Source organism: Drosophila hydei, unplaced genomic scaffold (assembly GCF_003285905.1).
Source record: "Drosophila hydei strain 15085-1641.00,03,60 unplaced genomic scaffold, DhydRS2 tig00000172-arrow-pilon, whole genome shotgun sequence".
Lineage (NCBI taxonomy): Eukaryota > Metazoa > Arthropoda > Insecta > Diptera > Drosophilidae > Drosophila > Drosophila hydei.
The window spans coordinates 2,451,805-2,474,524 of record NW_022045682.1 but is presented as its reverse complement, the minus strand read 5'-3'; the positions used below and the strand labels follow the sequence as shown (position 1 = coordinate 2,474,524).

Sequence of the window (22,720 nt, the reverse complement as noted above, 5' to 3'; positions counted from 1 at the left end):
ACATACATATGTACATCGGCTGCTTTCAATTGCTCAAAGCTTGGAGCTCACACTTTCAATTCGCTTTCAACTTCAAACTGTTTTTCGGCTTCGGTTTCGCCTCGCCGCATCGTGTGCTTTCAATTGCAGCCTTTGGCAAAGCTTTGCGCACATCACATTGCTCAGTTGCTTCGCGTCCGTCTAGCGAGTTGGTACGTTTCAAACGTTGCGTTTCGTTACGTTACGTTTTCGGTTTTACTACTACAGCTACTTTATAGCTCTTACTCTATCCTTCACTCCGCTCTCATCATTCTGATTGCTCTGTGTGCATGTGCGTGAGAGCTTGTGTGCTCCCATATTCCTAGTGTGTGTGTGTATGTGTGTTGTGTGGCTAGCCCAAAACAAATACGTTAAAAAGTAGTAAAAAATAAAAATAAAATAAAACAAAAGAAAATCATAGGGTCCTTGCGTATGGGGGTGGCAGCATGAAAACAGACAACCATATAAGCACCACCCCCTTGTAAGCGTGTTTATATGCGTGATTATTAACTGCGCCATTGCTGCACACACACACACACAAAAACACGCGCACACATAACAAAAAGTAACGGTAAACAACAGTAAACAAAACAAAAAGTGAGAACATTGAACGAAGTGCACAACGCGCAGGATAATTGCATGTGGCTTATATAAATACGCGCCAGAGTGGGCGTGGCAGCAACAGAAGCAGCAACAACAACAACAGCAACAACAACATTTGTAATGTGCCAGTTGTTGTTAACATTTCACATCATTCAATCATCCAACACATTTTCATCATCTTTAACAACATGCGCAACGCTGTCAAAGCGACGCCATTAGCAAAGCAGCAGCAGCAGCAGCAGCAGCAGAAGGAGCGGCAGGAGCAGCAGCAGCAGCAGGATCACATAATAACCATCAGCACTGCCAGCCTCACCGAACAACAGGAGCCGCCCATTAAGCACTACGCACAACAAGCAGCAGCAACAACAACAGCAATAACAGCTGCAGCAGCAACAACTGCAAGTGGAGCAACCTCAGGAGCAGCAGCAGCAGCAGCAACAGCATCCGGAGTTGCTGCAAATCCTGCACCCTCAACAAACTCCGTCCTCTGTCAACTGATTAGCTATCAAAATAACATAGCTGATGTACAGCATAGACGTGGTCGACGCTTACATGGACTCCAGCTGCCACTGCATCCACTGCAGCTGTTCGGTTGGCTCGTGTTACTGTTATTTGGCTTGGCCAGCTATTGGATATTGATACCCGCCTTTCATGCGCCCATTCAGGGGCCGCTCTATGGCCTGATCTCTGGTCTATATGTGGTGCATATTGTGGCACACTTGACAGCATTGTTGACTGATCCCGCCGATAAGGAGCTGCGCCGTGTGCATCGCAACGATCGCATTGTGCCCGAATTTGATCGCAGCAAACACGGTCATGTGATCGAGAACGGACGCTGTCATCTGTGTAACATAAGAACAACAACGCCACGAACCAAACACTGTTCGGTGTGCAACAAGTGTGTGGGTAAATTTGATCATCATTGCAAGTGGTTGAATCATTGCATCGGCTCGCGGAACTATGTCGCCTTTCTAATGTGTGTCGTCAGTGCTGTGGTGGCCACACTGGTCATTGTGGCCGCTGTTGTGGGGCAGATAGTGCTCTACTATGTGCAGCCGGATTGGTTGAGCTTCTATTGGTGCAGCAATCAACTCGAATTGCCATCGGAGTCAACTGACTATATCAATTTAACGTTGACCTTGAGCAACGGCACCATGATGCTCATGGAGCAGGATCAGCAACTGGCGCAGGAGACGGATCTAAATAATCTGACAGTCTCTACGCTGCCCACGATGCTGGAAAACTTTACAGCTCTGCTGGAGCAGAGCACGTTGCAGCCGCAGCTGCAGCCTCAGCCTCAGCCTCAGCTGAACCACACAGTCACTCCTCTAGTCGCCGGCATCGGCGTCCACGAGACGATCTATTTGCTGCTGCTGGGCGTGCTCGGCCTGCTGGCAGCAATCAGTGCTGGCTTGCTATTGCATCTCTGCTTCTTTCACATTTACATCTCGTTCTTGGGCCTGACGACGTATGAGTACATACGGAACCATCGGCAGGCGCAGGAGGCGAAGGCTAAGCAGCTGCTCGAGCAGGGCAAAAACGGTGTACACTTCAATCCCAATCTGCCCACACTGCACCAGCATCATCATCATCAGCAGCAACACCAGCATCCGTCCAAGCTCTATTGCTGCTCCAGTGTGCCGCATCCCAATCAGCAGCACGAGCAGCTGACCACTGGCGCTGCCTTGCACTGCTGCGCCAGTTCTCGGGAGTTCCATCAGGCCAGTCAGTCCATCTATTTGTGCTCCTTGCTCCAGGAGCGACGCAGCGAGCGTCTGCAGCTGGATCTGGATGCAGAGGCAGCTCCGCTGCGTTCCTTTCACTGCTGTTCCAGCTATGCAGCTGCCTCGATGCAGCGCCGAGTGAGCGCCGCAGCCAGTGCCAAGGCAGCGCTGGAGCCGCGACAGCGTCCGCTGAGATCAGGAGCCGGAGCAGCGGCATCGTATCTTCAATATACAGAGCAATGCACCTTGTGCACCTTTCAGCTGCGCAGTCCGTTGCGCGGCAGCCAGAGCAACAGCAACAGCGCCGGGCGCAGCAGCAGCAGCACTCGCACTTTGGCCAGCCAAACGGCCACGCCCACGTCGAGTGCCTCGGCAGCTGGGAATATATCGAAGCATCAGCGTTGGCGGCGAAAATGGAATTGCTGTGCCAGTGTCCCAGACAGTCCAGATGTGCCCAACGACCTCTTGGCCGCACTCTCGGCCAGCAAAATCAATGCCAGCGAGCTGCCGGTGCAGTTCATCAGAAGTCTGAACGGTGGCCTGGAAATGCCGCACGGCACTGGTGGCGGCGTACTACCAACTGCCACGCCCACTGAGCTGCCCACACTGAAGACGACGCGCAGCTCACGACTGCGTCACATGCTGCGTCTGCTCGGACGCTATAGACGTGCACGCTGCCAACGTGGCCATGGCCATGGCGTGGGTGTTGCCGAGCAGCAGGTGGCCACCATCAAGCAGAATCAAATACGTCCGCTACAATTGCAACCGGACCGTGGCTACGACAGTGCAACGAGCATGACGCAAGCGACGCCGCCGCCGCCCATCAGCTCGCCCAGTCACAGCGGCAGCAGCAGCAGCGACCTAAGCAGCAACAGCAATGGCAATGGCAATGTGAACGGCAACGGCAACGGCAACAAGGAGCTGATGCTGTTGCCCACCAGCGTCATCCGAGATGATACTGTAACCACCAGCTATACATTGACGCTGCCGCCTGCCCTGCCGCCGCCCACGCGTCGCAAAATGCCGAATCCAAGCGAATTGGCTGAGCTGGCCGAGACCTTGGGCTTTGTCTCCAGTGGACTGCATGGAGCAACCTGCTCCAATAGTCGCCAATTGCCAAGTCTGGGCAACGTTTACAGGCGACAGCGTAGAAAGCATTTTCTACGCACTCGATCGCCCACTTTGTCGCCCATACATGAGTCCGGCTTATCCAATCCAACGTCGCCGCAACCTTTGCGTCACGGCTTGGCCAACTCGAACTCCAACTCGAACTCGAACTCGAACTCCACTGCCAATGCCAAGAGCTCGCCGGATGTGGCGCGTTCCTCAGCGACGCTTGTCCAGAATCTGTGTGGTCTAGCGGGCGAGGCTTTGAGAAAAACTGCATCCAACAGCTCGCTGCAGAGCATCAGCTCCAATTCAAGCAGCACCTAGAGAGGAGCGGAGAGCGGGAGGGAGAGTGTGGAAGAGTTCCTTGCATTGGTTTCTGCCTAGTCCATAGGTTAGTCATAGACGCCGCTTTCCATCCAATTCCAAAAGAAAAGTCAAAACCCAATTTTAGTTTAATTTAGTTAAACTTGATTTTTATCGTAAGCTTTAGGATTTTGTTCAGAACGGAGGCTTTATACAAATTTTACTTGTAACTTGTAAACCCCATTGAAATGGGTGCGCTAAATGAGAAATTAAATATGCTGAAGAAATGATAATATTCCATTTTGTTTGTTTTTTTTCCTATGAATTTCTGTCATGGAAGATACAATGAGAGCTGTACAAAAAGATATATATTAGCTATGTATATCTCATTGAATACCCTATAAATGAAGTTCTAATGGCAGATATATGTTATTAAAGATGTAATAAGATTGTTAAGTATTCAAGATCTTATAGAATATTCTCTAAAGATATATTGGCATATTCGATATTTCTAGATCTTATATAATCTATTTATTATAGATCTTATAATCTATTATTTTAGATCTTATAATCTATTATTTTAGATCTTATAATCTATTATTATAGATCTTATAATCTATTATTTTAGATCTTATAATCTATTATTATAGATCTTATAATCTATTATTTTAGATCTTATAATCTATTATTATAGATCTTATAATCTATTATTTTAGATCTTATAATCTATTATTTTAGATCTTATAATCTATTATTTTAGATCTTATAATCTATTATTTTAGATCTTATAATCTATTATTATAGATCTTATAATCTATTATTTTAGATCTTATAATCTATTATTATAGATCTTATAATCTATTATTTTAGATCTTATAATCTATTATTATAGATCTTATAATCTATTATTTTAGATCTTATAATCTATTATTTTAGATCTTATAATCTATTATTATAGATCTTATAATCTATTATTATAGATCTTATAATCTATTATTTTAGATCTTATAATCTATTATTATAGATCTTATAATCTATTACTTTAGATCTTATAATCTATTATTATAGATCTTATAATCTATTATTTTAGATCTTATAATCTATTATTTTAGATCTTATAATCTATTATTTTAGATCTTATAATCTATTATTTTAGATCTTATAATCTATTATTTTAGATCTTATAATCTATTATTTTAGATCTTATAGCAGCTTCTATATATGCAGTTCAAATGGAATACATAACTTTATATGCTTAAAGAGCTTGCTGCTGAGTTTCTTTAAAGTATAATATGTCATGCAGTTTGAGAGCTACAGTTTGACAGTCACAGAAAAAATCATTCGAATATAAATGCAATTTTCAAGCAAATCTATTTAAATGCTTTGCAGTTTGAGTTTAAAGAAGAAGTTTGCATGCCAAACTGTGACTGTTTGCTAACAGTTTGACATGCACAGTCTCGTAATTAAAGTTTGAGTGTAACTGCCTGAGGTCTACAGCTGTCTGCTAAGCAAGTAAGGCTTTGATTTCTTGCTATCGTTTATAATGTCTTACAGTTTGGCAGGCGCAGTTTAGTAGGCATTGCTGCGCACATCAAAATTCAATATTTTTACTAATTAAACAAATCTCTTGCAGTTTGAGAGTCACACTTACAGCTCGACAGCTACAACCAAGCTCAAGTTTGACAGGCATTGTCTATAAACAAAGTTGGAAAATTTAAAAGTCTATAGACGAGTTTAGTTTGAATTATGTTTAAGCGAGGGTGGCTTGAAAAAAATGTGGAATCTAACAGAAATAAACATTTATTAATTAAGAAACTTAATTTAATTACTTGAAATCTGCTTGATTTGTGAGTGCTGATGGACTCGACTGTTAGCGAATATATAAATATAACTAAGGTATATTAGACACGCCTGAACAAAACCAATATACCCTAAGCTCCTCCTTTTCAACTCAAAGTACTCTGCCACCTACGTCTATAGAATTGCTGGTTCGAATCCCATTTATTTGCGTCAAACGCTGTTATTGCTCTAGTAAACCCCAGCTCCGCTCTATGGCCCCCTTGGTTATGCCTCGGCTTAAGCAATGTCTGCTCGTTAAGTGTTCGAAAGTTTTTGTTTTCTTGTTGCCTTTCAATTCAGTTGCATAGAATTTCGCATGTCTTTCGCTTGTGCAGGTTTCGTCATTCAAAGCGTGATTTGCACATTAAACACGTTGACACGCCCACCGCCCATCGCCCTTCTACTGAGTGTATTTGTATCTTGTTGTTGGATGGCTTCGTAAACGCGTTAAATATGCAACAGCATGACATTTACAATGGAAATGGGAAGAGGCACAGCTAGAGGAGGGCTGTGCCCACTACACACACATAAATATATATATATATATGATATATATATATGATATATATGTATATAGTTATCTTAGCCCCCTTTCAGTATTGATTTTCGTTTTCAAAACTTTAGTGGCAACGGGGCGAGTTGCTTACGTATCTGTAAATGTATCTGTATCTATATCTGTCTCTGTATCTGTATCTGTAGCTGCGTATCTGCAGCTTGTTCTGACTTTTGCAACATTTGCGCTAACAACAAAAGCCGCACACATGTCGAAACCGGAAGGGGAAGGGGGCTTGGTCCATGCTGCAGCTGCCAAAATTGTTACGCAAATGTTTTGATTCGAACTCAATTCAAATGCATTGACAAAGCCTTGCCAACTCGCAGCACATTGGGCTGGAGGCAGCGCAGCTGAGGCAGGGGCAAATTGCGTAATAGACACGTAATACACTGCGAGCAAAACTTGAGCAACAAATGAAATATATTATATAAGACAAGAAAAGGCAGAGGGAGAGTTAGAGAAGAAGCTAGAAGGAGAGCAGGCAACATTGCGCCACTTGACAAAGTTAATTGAAACAAATCAAAATATTTCAGTCGGGCTTGAGCGACTGTCTAATACGCGCTCAGTGTCACAGTTAAGTGTATTCAAAAATCAATAATTGCAGACTTGACACGCCCCAAAGTCTAGGACTTATGCAGCAGGAGCAAGGGCTAGCAGCGTGACAGACAGACGGGCATTGCACAAAGCCAATATGCTCTCTTGAGCTGCTGTCAAAGAGAAAGAAATAATATATATATATCGTATATAGCCTAAAAAAATAGCATTAAATATTAAAAACTGAATAATTAATACAATTCTAAATGTGTGTGTGTGTGTGTGTGTGTGTGTTTGCTAATGCGACAGCTACAAATGGAAATGCGTCAAAAAATTGTGTGATTGAGCCGGGCCTGACAGGGCGAGCAGACAGACAGGCAGACAGCCTGACTGCGACCGAATGGATAGCTAGATATAAAGCGACAGAGAGACAGACAGATTTCACTTGAAAATGGAAGAAGAAGCAAGTAACTGCAGTTCGTGTTATTGAGTCTGACAGACAGTTAGGCGAAAAGCAATGGCAAAAGTTCAACATAAAAGAGAGAGAGAGAGAGAGAGACAGATAGGTAGAGAGAGAAACAGTTGATAGCAGATTATTTGTCATAGTTGAATGTACTCTATGTATTACAGTGAGCACACGCAAAGTTGAACATTAGCTTAAAAAAGCTGTTGATTTAGTGTGTGTGTACAGTGAACTCTTGACAGCACGAACATTCAGCTGACATCTTTTAGTAGTCATAGATGCTTTTAGTCTAAATGGGGAAATTTATAAATATCATTATACGTTCATTTCTGACCGAAAAACCACTTAATATTAGCAGACTTACGCATTCTATATTATCGATAAATATCGATTTTGATATTGAGCGTAAAGTCGCTCGTAAGGCATAAGTACACGCGCAGCGAATCTAAAATTCTTTAAGCCAGGTACAGAAAATGTAAAGCTAGACAGTAAACTCCCTTATCACAACTTTGTTCTACTTTCGATAACTATCGATTTGGCAAACAAATATATACAGCATCATCTAGTGCTTTGTGATTAATAACAGTGCTCCATAAAGAAGCCTTTTGTTCATATGTTTAGCAATCTCAATCTACTTCAATTTTCTTTCCTCATATCGACTGTTTACTGTACTTCCACATAGTTCCTTTGTGTATTTATGCTCTCAAAATGTCTGATAACGCTGACAATTGACAATTGTGCCACTCTGCTGGCAAGTTAATTAAAGTTTCTAGCCCACACCTGACTATATGGCTGCTCTATATAGTTGGCTTGCTGTTGTGGCTGTTAAGCTGCCTTTGCTTTCGCCCATTCGCCCAGCCATTCCACTTCACTCTTCATTCTGACACGAATTCCATGAATTGAACGTTTCGTGTGAAAACATGTTCAAAAATAAAATCAAATAAGAAATATTTTTTAGGTAAATTAGCTTAGCTTTTGCAGTGCAAAAACGTCTTTTGCACTGGGCTAAAGTCAAAAGGATTTCCGTTCGATTAGGGCAAAGCAAATGGAAAGAAATTGCTGCATACTTCGCGGCGCTGTCGACTGCGATGTGCGCTGTGTGTGAGTGTGCTTCTATGTATGTGTGTGTGCACATTTATTTGCGTTGTAAAATGTTTAATTTGATGACGCTTGACATTAACAATTTACAACTGCACCTGCTGTGTGCCACTCACACTCACGCATGTCTTTACACTCACACATACTTGCACACAACCACACATAGACATAGACTCTCTGCTTTGCTTTGCTTTCGAGCTGTTCTCATGTGCCGTTAGATTTTTTAGCTTGCGTCTGAGCAGCAGCGAGCGCGCGTTTCTTTGCTTTTTAGCGTTTTTCTAAAGCTTTTTAGCTATTTTTAGAGCTACTATTTTATGCAGCACATCTTTGGCATATTTTTTCAAGCTAAAAGCTCAAATCGCTTTAGCTCTAGCTAAATGAATTCTCTTGTCTTATGCTTAATTAGAAAGTTTAGCTGGTTTCCTCAAAAGCATGTTTGGTATGGCAAATCGGGCAATATTTACTAGAAGTTCACACAATCTCATAACTTAATGACTGTGCAACTATTAGTTGTCTTTATATATGGATTATATATATATATATATATATGTATATATAGAACGTAAAAAGAAGCACATCTTTTTCAGCCGTTTTTTAAACGTACAATTTTGCAGCTGGCTCACTGCTGAGCTCCACTACAGTTTGAACTTTAATAAATTTTAATTTAAAAAATATAAAATATAATTTAAAAATGTAATTGTTTCTCAGACATGCCAATTACATTGTTAAATATACTTAAAATTTAAAAAAAATTATGTGTCTGGCCAAAGTTTCATGAGATTTTCCAATGCTCTTCTCGCAGAGTTGATCCAGCCTGGCAAGCATGGCACCCGTGTTAAGCAGAAGCTATGTAGGAGCTGCCTCGCACATTTTGAGGGCGTGCTAGCTGTCCCAGCTATGTGTTAAAATGGTTAGTGGTAACCTTGCGGCACATTCGTCCTTAAAATTGCTCAACTGTCAGCGGTTGCCTTGCACCATGCGATTGCCATTCCATTTGCGCCTCTCCACACTTGCGCCCTCTCGCTGTTCAGCTGACTGGACACACAGGCGGCCACTGACCATTTGAGCCTGGGCTTTCGTTGCGTGCAGCCTTGCAAAATGCCAAGGCTTTCTTTGGAGGCAAGAAAATATATATAATTTCGGTTCTTTATTATTTTGATAAACACGCTGAAGTTGAATGCAATGCTCATGTCATGTGCAAGTCCTTTGGAGTCTTCGCCTGGCAACGCCCTCGTTAAAGTTTGTTTATGTTGTTGGCAGCTCTCGCTTGGGCCACCCACGCATCAAAGCCTGGCTCCATAGCAACTTCTGCTCATTGTTGTTATTGTCATGACCACTTGATGTTGTAGTGGTTGTTGTTGTTGCAGCCGCATCAATTATAAATTCAACGTTGCGCCTTCATTTGCCACGGACACGCAACAAGCGCAGACACAATTTGCATAAATCGCTGGCAGAGGCAGGCCTGCGGCTGTTGTGGGCGTGGCAGTGCAAACAATTGAATAAACTAGCCCCAAAAAAAATATATATATTTGATGTATTTGTATATGATGTATAAGTGCATAGATATGATGCCATCAAACTGCGTGCTTTCTACAGTGAAAGCGGCCTAGAGCGAAAGGCTTTATTTGCGACTGGCCAGCTTTGCCCCAATTTACAGTCAAATATAGTCGATGATGTCATTGAAGTTGGCAAGAAGTTAAAGGAAACGTACGAGAATTGTTAGAAAATATTTTTAAAATTTAATAGAAATTTTTATGTGAAAAAGTAAATGTAATAGAAATTAGTAAGAAAAAGAAAACGAGAATGAATGGAAAGTTAGACTTGATAGGGAACTCACTAAAGCAATGGAAGGAGCTGGCCAGTTCTGCTCACAGCTGAGCACAATCAGTGCTAACCAAAGATGAACTCAAAGCTAAGATTTTATTAAGGGCAAAGCCAGCTCAGGGAAGCATTAGAAGCATAAAACATGAATAGAAACGAAGATGAAGATGTTGGCAAGTAAAAGGAAGGTAAGGAAGTGTTTGGTTGGCTAAATCAAATCAACTGCTTAGCGTCTTCGCTGTGCTATGCTCTTGCTGAGCTGTAATCAGTTGAGAATTGCATGCTTGAAGATTTGGAAAGAAGGAGAGAGAGTGAGAGAGAGAGTGACTGAGAGAGTCTGCTGCTGATAGAATAGAATATGAACTGATGATAGAAGCCAACTGCCAAACTTGAAGCAAGAAGGCTTTAGCCTGCCCATTTGAAATATAGAAAAATTGTTAAAAAAAAATATGGGAATTTATAGAATATTTTTTTAAATTTATTAATCGAATTTATCGAATAGATTCCCCAATGCAACTAGCAAAAATTGTGTCAGAATCTTGCGCCTTTAAATCAGACTTCTGCGACAGTTACAGCCACAGCTTCTTGGGCTTATGCCAATCAATTTTGCTTAGCCTGAACAGTTTGAGAATTATAAAAATTATATATATATATATATACATATATATATATATATATATATATATATATATATATTTATATATTTATATATATGAAATTTTATATATGAAAAAAGAATTCTTCTAACTGATGTCCGAGTTCCATAAGAATTCACAAAAAAGTTGATTTTGCCTCGAAAAGGCTTGCTCTTATTGTTGCTCTTATGACAGCCTTCACTGTATCTAACCAAGCAACGTTTCAAGGAGCGTCCGTCTACACAATTTCCATTTATCTGATGTGTAGGATAGGAGCTTGTTGTGTTTGAATTATGATTGATTCACTTGGAAATGGGTGCCGCTGTTGGCAGTCAGCAGACAGCAGACAGCTGCTACCTATAGAGAGTTGACACGCCCACAACAGCTAGTACGCCCACTTGAAATAACTGGTTGTCATTAGCAATAGCCGTTGGGGGCGTTTCTATTAGGCTTGGCTGTCTAAACTGTAACGGGATATGGGGTATACGAGGGTCTCTAACCAAGAACTAGAACTCGACTTGGAGCCGTTGCTTGCCCCTTCTGCGCTTTGTCCTGCTGCTGTCATTGGGCTGGATACGAGGGTCTTTAACCCAGAGCTTGAACTCGACTTGGAACTGTCGAATGCTGCCGCTCCTCGTCTTCCTCTTTCTCCTGCAATTTCGGCTCTACTCTTTCCTACTACTTTGCTGCTCCTGCTTCTGTTCCTTCCTCCTCCTGCTTCTCCTGGCTCTTCTCCAACTCCGCTTTCTGCTGCTCCTTCTTGTTCCTGCATCACTGCATTCTACCTCCTGCCGCCTGCTCCTCCTCGTGCTCCCCAATTTGGTTGCCCAGTGCCATTGTTTGACGCTCTTTTTTATTGTTGTTTGTTTTTTTCTGCTATTTAACCCACCTGCTTGGTAGGCACTCACCTTTCTGCATGGCCCGGAAGCGTGCCACGACAATTTCTGCTTTGCTTGCTTCTCCTCTTCCTCGACTCCTTTGCTTTGGCTCTTTTATTTTTTTCGGCTGGTTCAATGAACCTTTTGGGGTTTTTGTTTCTATGCAGCGCAGCTACAGCTGACACATACGCTGCCCCCACTGCCCCTCTCCAGACCCACTTAACCACTTTTAATATGGTTTTCAATTAAGTTAATGACTTTTCAGTTTAGACTCCATTCAAAACAATGTAACTGGAGATGTGCCTAGGCGGCGGGCTTTACGTGTTTGTAGAAAGGTTTTTTTTATAGGAAAAATATAAAAATACAGCGAGTCTATGAGACTGGAAAATTGCAGCGGAAAAGCGAAGAGAGAGAGAGAGAGAGAGAGAGAGAGAGAGGTAGAGAGTAGGAAAAACAAATATTTACATTAATTAAAAACAAAAAATGCAGCATAATTTATATAAAAGTTAATTGAGCATGCAAGCAAAAAGGAAAAAAAGGCAGTAAAATTATAATAAATTATATTTTGTTAAAAATATGCAGCGCAAAAAAGTTCATAAAAATTACAAATTAAAAAAAGTTTTAACTAGGCAAAAGAAAATGTAAAGAATGCAATAAAAAATAATTAATAAAAAAACAGTACTTAGATTAAGTAAAAACAATATTAAAAAAAAATATATATATATATAAATAATTAATAAAATATATTTATTATACAGCTTTTTATGCATATTTGTATAATTTAAATATATTTTTTATGCTTGAATTGATCAATGTGCTAGTATATTTATTTTCGTATTTTTGCTGGTATTTAAAAAAATAAATAAATAAAAATTAACAAAAATATTTGTTTGTGTACAAAAAGTCAATTGAAGCGCTTAAACAAATGTAATTTAAACAGTTTAGCACGGCTATCGGACGCTAGATGGCGCTCTCTGGCAGCCTCTCCACTGTGCCTTGATGGCATTTTAAATATTTACCAGCACAGTTGGAGCTCAGCTGTTGACAATTCCATTGATGTGGTCAACAGCGGGGTACGAAGCGACTCTGTGGTCATCATGGCTAACATTATGGCACTAGAGCGGTGCCATGGCTGGAGTGCCGAGGCGAGCCATGGCTCGTCCTTGTGTTTGCCAGAAGGATTGTGGCCTCGATTAACTGCTAAACTCAAACATTTGACTTGAGCTGCTAGATGAGGCGCACAGTTTCTACTCTACATACACTTTATAGCCATCAAAGTTGGCCACAAAAGTTTGTCCTATCGGCCCGGCTAGTAAAAGGCGTGGCTACTTAGCCACATATTTGCCAACGTATCACATTTAGCGTAAAGCTTTCATAGTGCCGTATTGTTGGCATAAAATAATAAACTGATGTAATATACTAGAAGAAGCTGAAAATTGGATTTATTTCTAGTCAAAATTAGTTAAAATTATTATAAAAAACTTTAGAATTTCTGTTAAAGATTTTTCTTTTCTAAGTATTCTCATCTGAGCTGACTTTAAAAAATAGTTAAGAGTGCTTTGGTAGGGAGTGCCTGACTAAGCGATACTCTAATCAGAGTTGCTATTTCAATTGTTTAACACTTTACCTTCATACCTTGTATATTTACACACATATACACACACTTACACACACTCCCAAAGACATAAACCTTTCTTCTTTGAGCAGCTCTCACACTATGGCTAACTAATTATTGAATAACTTCCGTTAGAGCTTTACATATTTAATGAAATTGTTAGAGCGTAATCATGATATGCCAGGGTTTGTGTATACCAAAGCATTGTTTACTATTTGAAATGAGTTTATGTAAAATATTTAAGTGAACTAGCAAGGAGTTATTAAAAAAAAACAACATATAAATAAATAAATATTACATTTATATAATAAACATAGAGTCTCTACAGAGCTCTTTAAGTCTTCAAGCTAAATTTTGGCAAAACTGCAGCAAATGATCGATATATATCGATAATACTGTAGTGAGATCAGTAATCGAGTAACGAAATGATGAAATCATATTCTAGCTATTGTAGAAAGCTTGCTAGAGATGGATAAACGAAAAGACAGATAGATAGACTTGTGAATAGCGGACAGGCAGTTAAAGAGATCGGCCAGGATCAACTCAGCTGATCGTGGTTCGCCAAGCCAGCCCAAGCCATGCCCGCGTTCTCTCACATAAATCACAAACTAAATTCACATTTGCCATGCATTTAATAAATAACTGAATTAACCATCAACTATATTATATTTATATATTCTATATTATTTAATTTACTATATAAATATAATAAATTTCTATTCAATTCATTTGATTTTCTAACCCAACTCATTGCACTTCATTTCTCTAATAACAGACAATTATACGATACTTGTGCACCCAATAAGAATAATATATATATGATTATCTGTATACATATGGATTATTGATAAGCTGTAGCTATCAATTGCATGGCAATTTGTGTTTGAAATAGTTAATAAATAAATATTGCGTATACGCCGCGTGGCGCTGCACTGAGAGCGGCCGTTGGAGTGCGCGGCTTGATGCATTATTTATGCAAATACTTGCGTAAATTAACAAAGTAAATTGTTCAGGCTTGGTATTTTTTATAGGTGTGTGGGTGGGTGTGTGTGCGGGTGTGTGTGTGTATATGATTTGCCGTTTGCCTTTCGCCATTTGGCATTTAGGCTTGGAAACGTCATATGTTTGTGCCGGCCAAACAAATCACACAAATGTGACAGCGCACACATACACATGTATGCATGTATATATATATATATATACATATATATATACATATTTATATTCTACACATTTTCACATTTGCTTCGCCTTAAGCCGCGCACTCGGCAATAAAACGTCGAGGATTTATGGGAACGTGTCATTTGGCTCGTTTGTCCCTTGTGCGACGCATGTACATACATAAGTATATACACACACACACATATAGACACACACACACACACATAGACACACACACACATGGACAGCTGGCAGTCAAATAACAAATAAACAAATTTAACAAGCAAACTTCTCGCATTCATTTAACGTTCACTTCAACTGCGAATCGCCTTTTCGTGGCAGCCAAAGCGATTTCTGTTCATAGATAACTGCGCTGACATTTGAGGCATATTAGCTAACTAATGGGCCTTGTTAAATATATAAGTTATATGCATATAAATAAGCTAGATGTTATGTGAAAGTTTTAACATTTTCCGATTCGAATATTTGTTTTAATTTATGGTAGCTGAAATAGTGACCTCATCTTCTTATCTATCTTATCTAGCAATTATCTACTACAGCAGTGATCAATAGAAGAGCCTAGCACGCTTTTGAAAAGCTTAAAAAACTCAAAAAGTTTTTATAAGAAAACATATTTATTTCACTTCTTTGTATAAAGCTAAAGATATAGTATTTGTATATGCACAGAAAACTGTTTAAAATAAAAATAAAATAAATAAATTATACAATTTATAGATTCCTTAAAATAAAAATAAAATAAATAAAATATACAATTTAAAGATTCTTTAAAATAAAAATAAAATAAATAAAATATACAATTTATAGATTCCTTAAAATAAAAATAAAATAAATAAAATATAGATTCCTTAAAATAAAAATAAAATAAATAAATTATACAATTTACAGATTCCTTAAAATAAAAATAAAATAAATAAAATATACAATTTATAGATTCCTTAAAATAAAAATAAAATATACCATTTAAAGATTCCTTAAAATAAAAATAAAATAAATAAAATATACAATTTATAGATTCCTTAAAATAAAAATAAAATAAATAAAATATACCATTTAAAGATTCCTTAAAATAAAAATAAAATAAATAAAATATACAATTTATAGATTCCTTAAAATAAAAATAAAATAAAATAAATAAAATATACAATTTATACATTTCTTAAAATAAAAATAAAATAAAATAAATAAAATATACAATTTATAGTTTTAGCTAAGATATATGAGCTCTGTTCAAGGAGCAACACGAATTTGGTGTCTTTAGAACAGTTTTAAATACTTTTTATATTTATTTATGAATATCTATACAAAGTAATCCCCAGCTATATATTATGCCATGTGTGCCAACAGCTTTTCTATTACTCTTCTTCAGCTACTATATTGAGGTCGCCTTCAACTCTGCAACCTTAGCCTGGGGCTCGTTCTTTCAACCGCCGCTTATCATTAGTGTCTGCTGTTTGGTCAGAAATTTGTTGCAGTTTCTTAGCTACAATTTTGAGCATAGACAAAAGTCGAAGAGCAGCCAAAATATATCCAAGCCAAGTGGCTTTAGCTTGTTCAACTGGTCAGCAGAGGTCAGGCACCTGTGAAACAACTTAACACCTTAAACGAAATGAAATGAAATTCAACATTCAATATACTTTTCGAACACACCTCGTATGTATTCATATATATATATCTATTGTAACATTCAGTTTGCAGCGCATTTAAGCTGCGGCTGGCACAACAATTTGTTTTTCCATTTGTTAGATTTTTCTTGTTGGTTTTTTCTGTTTTTCTTTTTTGCTTTTCACCTCAAGGAATGCAGCTACGAAATGCGCATTTGCAAGTGCTCAGAGCTTGAACAGCTCAGAGCACTTAGTTCACACTTCAACTCTAGCTAGCTCCCCTCTCTCTCTCTCTCTCTTTCCCTTCCTCTCTCTCACACACACTGCAAGTGTCTGGCTCGTAGTCAATCAGTGGATTTCACGTTCAATTTGCTTGTTGGACTCATCAGGCGTCGTTGTCTGGGCCATGCGAGTACAAATATAATTAAGTGCCAGGATAACACGCCAGCCCAGTCACACACACACACACACACAGGGGTATACATACATAAGTAACTGAGCCAGATGCTGCTCTTGGCAGTTGCTTCATTAACGCCTCGTTTGCCTCTACAGTCGCCTCGTCAGTCCAAGTCTCAAGTTTGCGCAACGCTTGACTTTTTTATACAAAAAACACCCTTGCGAGATGTGCGCGAATGGGGTAGATTAGGCTACTCTAGAAGTATGCACAAATGTATATAAAATCGTTAAATTACTACAACTTTTTATGTTTCTCTAAAGGAACTTCTGGATAAAGGCGCAACATAATACAAACTTAGTTATATGTACTCCTATATAGCGTATCTATATTTTAAGAATAAATAAACAAATTATGTAGCTTTCTATTATCTTCTTCTTCTATCTATATATTCAGGCATCTGACTGGCTATCTGTCCATAGACCTGCCTATCTCTCTATTCTGTTATTTTGTATCTACCTATCTCGAGCTAATATCTATTATCTAACTGTCTACTTGCTCATCCCATTGATTATCTATTGCCTTCATATAGTTCTCTAACTATGTATCTATATCTAACTGCCAGAACTACATCTGTATATGTCTCTTCATCTCCGTCTCTTTGCATTCCGCTCTCTTCATTTCGCTCTCTTCATCTCCGTCTCTCTTTATATATCTCTGCTTAACTCTGCCTCTCTTTCTTTCTCTCTCTCTTTCTGTCTCTCTATCTCTATCTTTCTGTATCTCTTTTTCTCCCTCTCTCTCTTGCTCTCAATATCTCTCTCAATTTAATTCAATCATTCTTTTTCTCTCTATCTCTACCTCTATCTATGTCTCTATCTCTCTCTCCCTATCTCTCTCTCTGTCTCTCTCTATGTCTCTATCTCTCTATCTCTCTCTCTCCCTATCTCTCTCTCTGTCTCTCTCTCTCTCTCTCTCTCCCTCTCTCTCTGTCTCTCTCTCTCTCTCTCTCTTTCTCTCTCTGTCTATCTCTCTCTCTCTCTTTTTCTCTCTCTCTCTCTTTCTCTCTCTCTCTCTATCTTTCTCTCTCTCTCTCTATCTTTCTCTCTATTGCTTTCTCTCTCTCTCTCTGATTTCCATCTGTGTTTCTCCCTCTCTCTTTAATTCTGTCATTCTTTTCCTCTCTCTTTCCTCCGCTCTTTCATTCTGTGATTCGTTTTTTCTTTTTGCCTCTTTCATTCTTTCTTTCTCTGTATCTCTCGATCTCACTCTCTCTTTCAATATTCCCTTCTCTCCCTTTAGCTTTCTCTCTCTATCTCTCTCTCTCTCTCTCTCTCTCTCTCTTTCTTTCTTTCTCTCTCTATCTATCTATCTCTCGCACTCTTTCTATCTCTCTCTATCTCTATCTCTTTCTCTCTATCTCTCGATCTCATTCTCGCTCTTTCAATCTTCCATTCTCTCTCTCTGTCTCTCTCTCTCTGTCTCTCTCTCTCCCTCTCTTAATTTTTTGCTCGCCCCCCCTCTACGATTTATCTCATCTGTTTTGCTTCCTTTTACAGGTTATCTACTTACCTAATACTTCCCTCACCTTCACCTGCCTTGAGCTCGTAACTTGTCTGCTTACGTTCGCTGCTAGGGTCGGGCTCTGGCTCTGGCTCTGGCTTTGCCATTGGTCTGTTAGGCTGTTAGCCCGTTTGCGCCCTGACAGCGCTGAACAAGCATCATTAGTTCTAATGAGCTGTGTAATAAAAACAAAAACAAAAACAAAAATTCCATCAACGTTTTCGGGCTGGGCCGCAACACGGGATGCGAGATGTACACCGAAAATAATTAATAAATTGCAAAATTTGAATTGCCAGGGGGCTCGAGTAGTAGCTGCAGCTGTGATTACCTAACTGCAATCAATGGGGGCTGTCTCCTCTCCACTTCTCCTCTCCCTGCCTCTCTCAGAATACTAGAGTAAGGCCCCTCTGTAAAGCGTCGCCAAATTGTGGAGAACTTTTGTTCTGCTGCTGTTTCTTCTTCGTGTTGTTGTCTTACAGCTTTTGGGCTCTGACCCGGCATTGTCCTTGAGCCTTGTGCACAATGCGGTCTTTTATTATGGTTTATTGCGTCAGCGCGGCTTGCAGGAGCAGAAACTGTTGGCCTGCCTGAATGCCTGTTAGCTTGCTTGACTGCCTGACTGCTTGACTGCTTGACTGCTTGCCCGCCTGCCAGCTGGCAGAGCGCCCTGACTTTGACCTCGTTGCATAACACGAGGCAAACGCCAATTGCAGAAAGCCAAGCGAAGTCAACTGCTGACAATTGCAACCGCATTGAGAGGAAATGCCAAGTGCTGCTGCTGCTGCTGCTGCTGCTGCTGACAAAGCCTCCACATTTAACCTCATTAAGCAGCATCTTGAACACATTCTGAACTATCTTTTATTTCAATTGTGCTCGGAGGCAGATTAAGTGCAGCTAACTGTCACTATAGCACGACCAGGCCAGAGTGTTACTATTTCCGATAACTCTGTTACAGCTGCTGTTTAAGTTATCGATAACATTTTGATATTGAAATATTCTACAAGATTTATCATTTGAATAAGGCAGATTAAGTGCAGCTAATTGTCACTATAGGACGACCAAGCTAGAGTGTTACTATTTGCGATAAGTCTTTTAAAGCTGCTGTTTAAGTTATCGATAACATTGTTGAAATATTCTATAAGATTTGCCATTTGATCAAGAATTGTTTTATGCCTGTCGAAAGTGTGCTTGACTACGTCAGCCTGTAAATTATAACTATAAATTATAAATTATATAAATATAAAAAATAAATATAAATTTGTTAGCTATAAAAAGTTGAATTGAACTAGTTCCAAATTGCGTTAAAATCTTGTTAAGAACTTAGCAAAGACAACTTGAGTAAGCTGCCCTTGAAATAGGGCAAGAGTTGAGTGCTCTATAATGCATGTAGCAAGCAGAAGTAGGCGCGGCAGCTATCCCAAATGAGCTGATATGATAGATTCTTAAAACACAAAAAGTAGACTAGTTCGCTAGCCTGTGTGTACGTATGTATATGCACGCCTAACGCTAAGCTAAGAGGTACATATAGATCATCCTGTAACAGGCATGGCTCAAACTTTTTTTAAAAAATCGATAACTTTTGTCATATGCACAACATCGATATATATCGTTAGCAAACATTAGCTTATCTGGCACGTTTAATGCGACAGAGTTGTGTGCAAAGCTTAACTGAAGTATAGACAATTCTTTAATGAGCTTAGCTACTATAAAACTGGCATGGAAAAACTCTTATTTTTTTCTGCTGCTTCTCTTGTGTCAAAGTCAACCCAAGCCCATCTCAAAAACATGCAAAAAAGCGCTATAAAAAATAAAAGTTTAAGGAACTTTTATTTTTTATAAAAAAAAACATTTCATTTAATTTCAAGTTAAATATTAAATGAATATCCATAAAGGCTGGACCCACTCCAACAGCATGGCAAGCAATGAAACCCAACCGTTATTAGTGGAAATGGAAATGGGAAATTGGAAATTCCGTAGCTAGCGCTAGAGCAGCGACAAGTTAATTCACTTTGAGCTGCTGGCCCTTTTTTAATAGGTTAATCGCAATTTCCACCTGCAGCACAATGAAATAATGGACATTTTCTGCCTTTATATGGCCTGTCTCGGTGCCTTTGCCTCTGTGGCAGCACGCAAAGGGACCGCTTACACGCCCACTTCAAAAAGCACTTGAAATGTCATTGGACAAAAAAGAAAAGCACAACAAAAACAAAAGCTAGTAAAACTTTTTCATTTGCCACACGCTCGTTGCAGTTTGTTATTGCTTTCGAGCTCTGCGGTGTAAAAACAATTTTCTCAACCCGTGCCACATGGCGTATGCGTAATGTTTGCCAAAGCTCTCAATGGGCGAGTCTAAGAGACTTCGTGTGTGCGAGTGTGTGTGTGTGTGTGAGTATGTGTGTTTGCTGCCCAAAATGAGGTCATATTTTGGCGTCATCTTTCGGCTCAGTCTGCCAGCAAGATAAACAGACGCCAGCGGAGGACAATAAAACAGCAGCCAACAGCCAAATTGCGGGCAATTTTTTTTGGCAAGTTTTAGGGTCTTCGCTCAGTGTTTAATGTTGGCCGCTCCAACCTCCTCCATTGTGCATATACATATACATAAACACACAGACACACACACCTATATACAACTGCTTCAAAGGATTTAACGCCTCGTTGAATGCAATTCAGTTAATTCACATTTTTCTGCGCATTGGTTATAATTTTTATTTGGCTTACGAGTGGCCTTCCCTTTAAGGCGTGTGGGGGCGTGGCGAGGCAGTTTGTAAAGCAGCAGCAGCAGTTGAAAATGATGCAGAGGGAGTCAAGCTAAGGCGAAGGCAGTTACTACGCTTCGAATGCCCTGTAAAATATGATATGGACAGAGTATAATATATAAGACAGTTACTATGTTTCGAATACCCTGTAAAACGTGAATAATATATATATAAATGAATTTCATATATGTCCTGTATATCTTGGATATCTTTAGTAAACTCTTGTAAAAAATACTTTTATAGATTACTAGCATATCTTACAGTTGCGCATACTCTGTTAAAGTAAAGTATAGACTTTCATGTGATGCCAGGGTATCTTACACTACAACATACTCTAGAAGTCTATCTTTTTGTCAGTTATACATTAAATCTAACACATACTAAAGCTATTTATGTTTTCCAGGGTATCATGCAGTCGAGCATAGTACGTTTCAGCATACTCTCTAAACAGTGCTGCAATCAAATATGATGTGTAGCCAGAGTATGCTCTAGTACAGCATACTCTGCATGCGTTTCTAGGGTATCATGAAGTCTAGCAAGCTTTTTCAAATGTCTATATTGCTTGTTAACTGAAATTGTATGTAATATAATAATATAATAATTATGATGTGATATTTACAATTATTTAACCTCGAACTGCTCATTTACAATTAATGGGTATGTATTAGTCGAGCTTATTCAAAGTCTTTTGCAATTTAAGTACTTAAATTTTCACATTAAATGTTCTGAGTTGATTACTTTTTTAACTAAGTTTTGGTGACTTTGGTGTCTGCAGGGTATCTATAAGTCGTGCCTTATAGTTTTTATATTCATTTTCATTTGGCTTGCCTTTTAGATCTGCCCAGACTTTGTTGCATATATCCCACTGCAGCTGTAAACCTGGGACTTATCGAAGCTACGCTCGAGACACTTTATAAGCCTTAAGCAACACTGTTTTTTTACGACAACCAACACTGTATTGGTTTCTTTTTTTGTGTTTTTTATGATGATTGAAAAAAATTGATTCAGCACTTGCCCAGCGCTGTTTGTTTTTCCTATTTTCCTTTGCTTTTTCCTTTGCATTTTTCATGCAAAGGTGAGCGAAAGGTGAGCATTGAATAAACAATGCTGTGGCCCGCTGCGATTAGCGAGTTGAAACCATTTTTAAAATTGCAAACTGAACGCGTGCCATAGTAAATTAAAAATATATATATAAAGCCAACAAACGAGCAGTACTGACTGAATAATACTCTACAATATCTAAGGGAAATTAATTTTTGACTACTTTACTAATTTCTTTGATGACTCTCAAACTGTATGAAGTTATGCTATAACCACGCCTGTCAAACTGTGCTTGCAGATCAAGTCTAGCTCCCAGACATATATACAAAAAAAATCTATACTAATATACTCTGCTTTGCCGTGTAAGCAGAGTACAAATATGACTTGCAGCCGTTGTAAAGGGGCGGGGCAATGGGGGCTGTCTGGGAATAGCTGTGCAAAAGCAACAGCAGTTGCAACGAAATGTATGTTCCAGTGTGGCGAAGGGGGCGGTGGGCGTGGCTATATTGTCATGATAAAGCATCCAATGGTCCATGCTTGACTGCCCGAGCACTGTGAGTGTGTGGCTTGACCATTTGTTATCGAGTGAAAGCCAGGCACGCTCTCTGAATGCAGCTACAAGCACATACATATAGATAAATATATATAAATATATCTCTAGCTATGTATTTGATATTGATTTTCGGCTTAATTAGCGCGGAAATTATTAATTATCTCGATGCTGCTGTCTGCTCTCGATTTGAGTTTCCATGTTTGATGCGTCGGAAATCGAAAGGAATTGACTCAGAAAACTTTTGCTATAATAAATAAACTTCGCTCTTGGCTGACTTTATCTGCGGTTCTCTAATTACTCAACTAAAGTGCATTTCAGTTCTTTTTGGTCACTTTGCGGTTAGAGCAATTACATTGCTTCGTATACTCTATAGAGAAGTGAGGTTATGTTGAGCTGACAAGTTTTTTTGAGTTACCAAGAAAATTTCTTTAGCTTT

General features: G+C 39.3%; 2 protein-coding genes across 3 annotated transcripts in view; both read left to right on the top strand.

Annotated features, from left to right (window-relative positions):
- The window catches only part of LOC111602532 (tRNA-dihydrouridine(16/17) synthase [NAD(P)(+)]-like), a 31,167-nt gene that overhangs the window by 4,575 nt on the left and 3,872 nt on the right, over nucleotides 1-22,720 (top strand). The window lies entirely within an intron of this gene.
- On the top strand, nucleotides 465-3,994 carry LOC111602530. The gene is made up of 2 exons (XM_030223314.1): nucleotides 465-499; nucleotides 1,052-3,994. The coding sequence occupies exons 1-2, from the start codon at nucleotides 465-467 to the stop codon at nucleotides 3,777-3,779; spliced, it is 2,763 nt and encodes a 920-aa protein (XP_030079174.1). The 3' UTR covers nucleotides 3,780-3,994.

What these genes read in the sequence shown, in the direction of transcription:
- LOC111602530 (XM_030223314.1), top strand. Translation starts at nt 465, where the DNA reads ATGAAAACAGACAACCATATAAGCACCACCCCCTT. An exon ending in CATATAAGCACCACCCCCTT is followed by an intron (nt 500 to 1,051) that starts GTAAGCGTGTTT and finishes AGCAGCAGCAGC; the next exon opens with AGCAGCAACAGCATCCGGAG.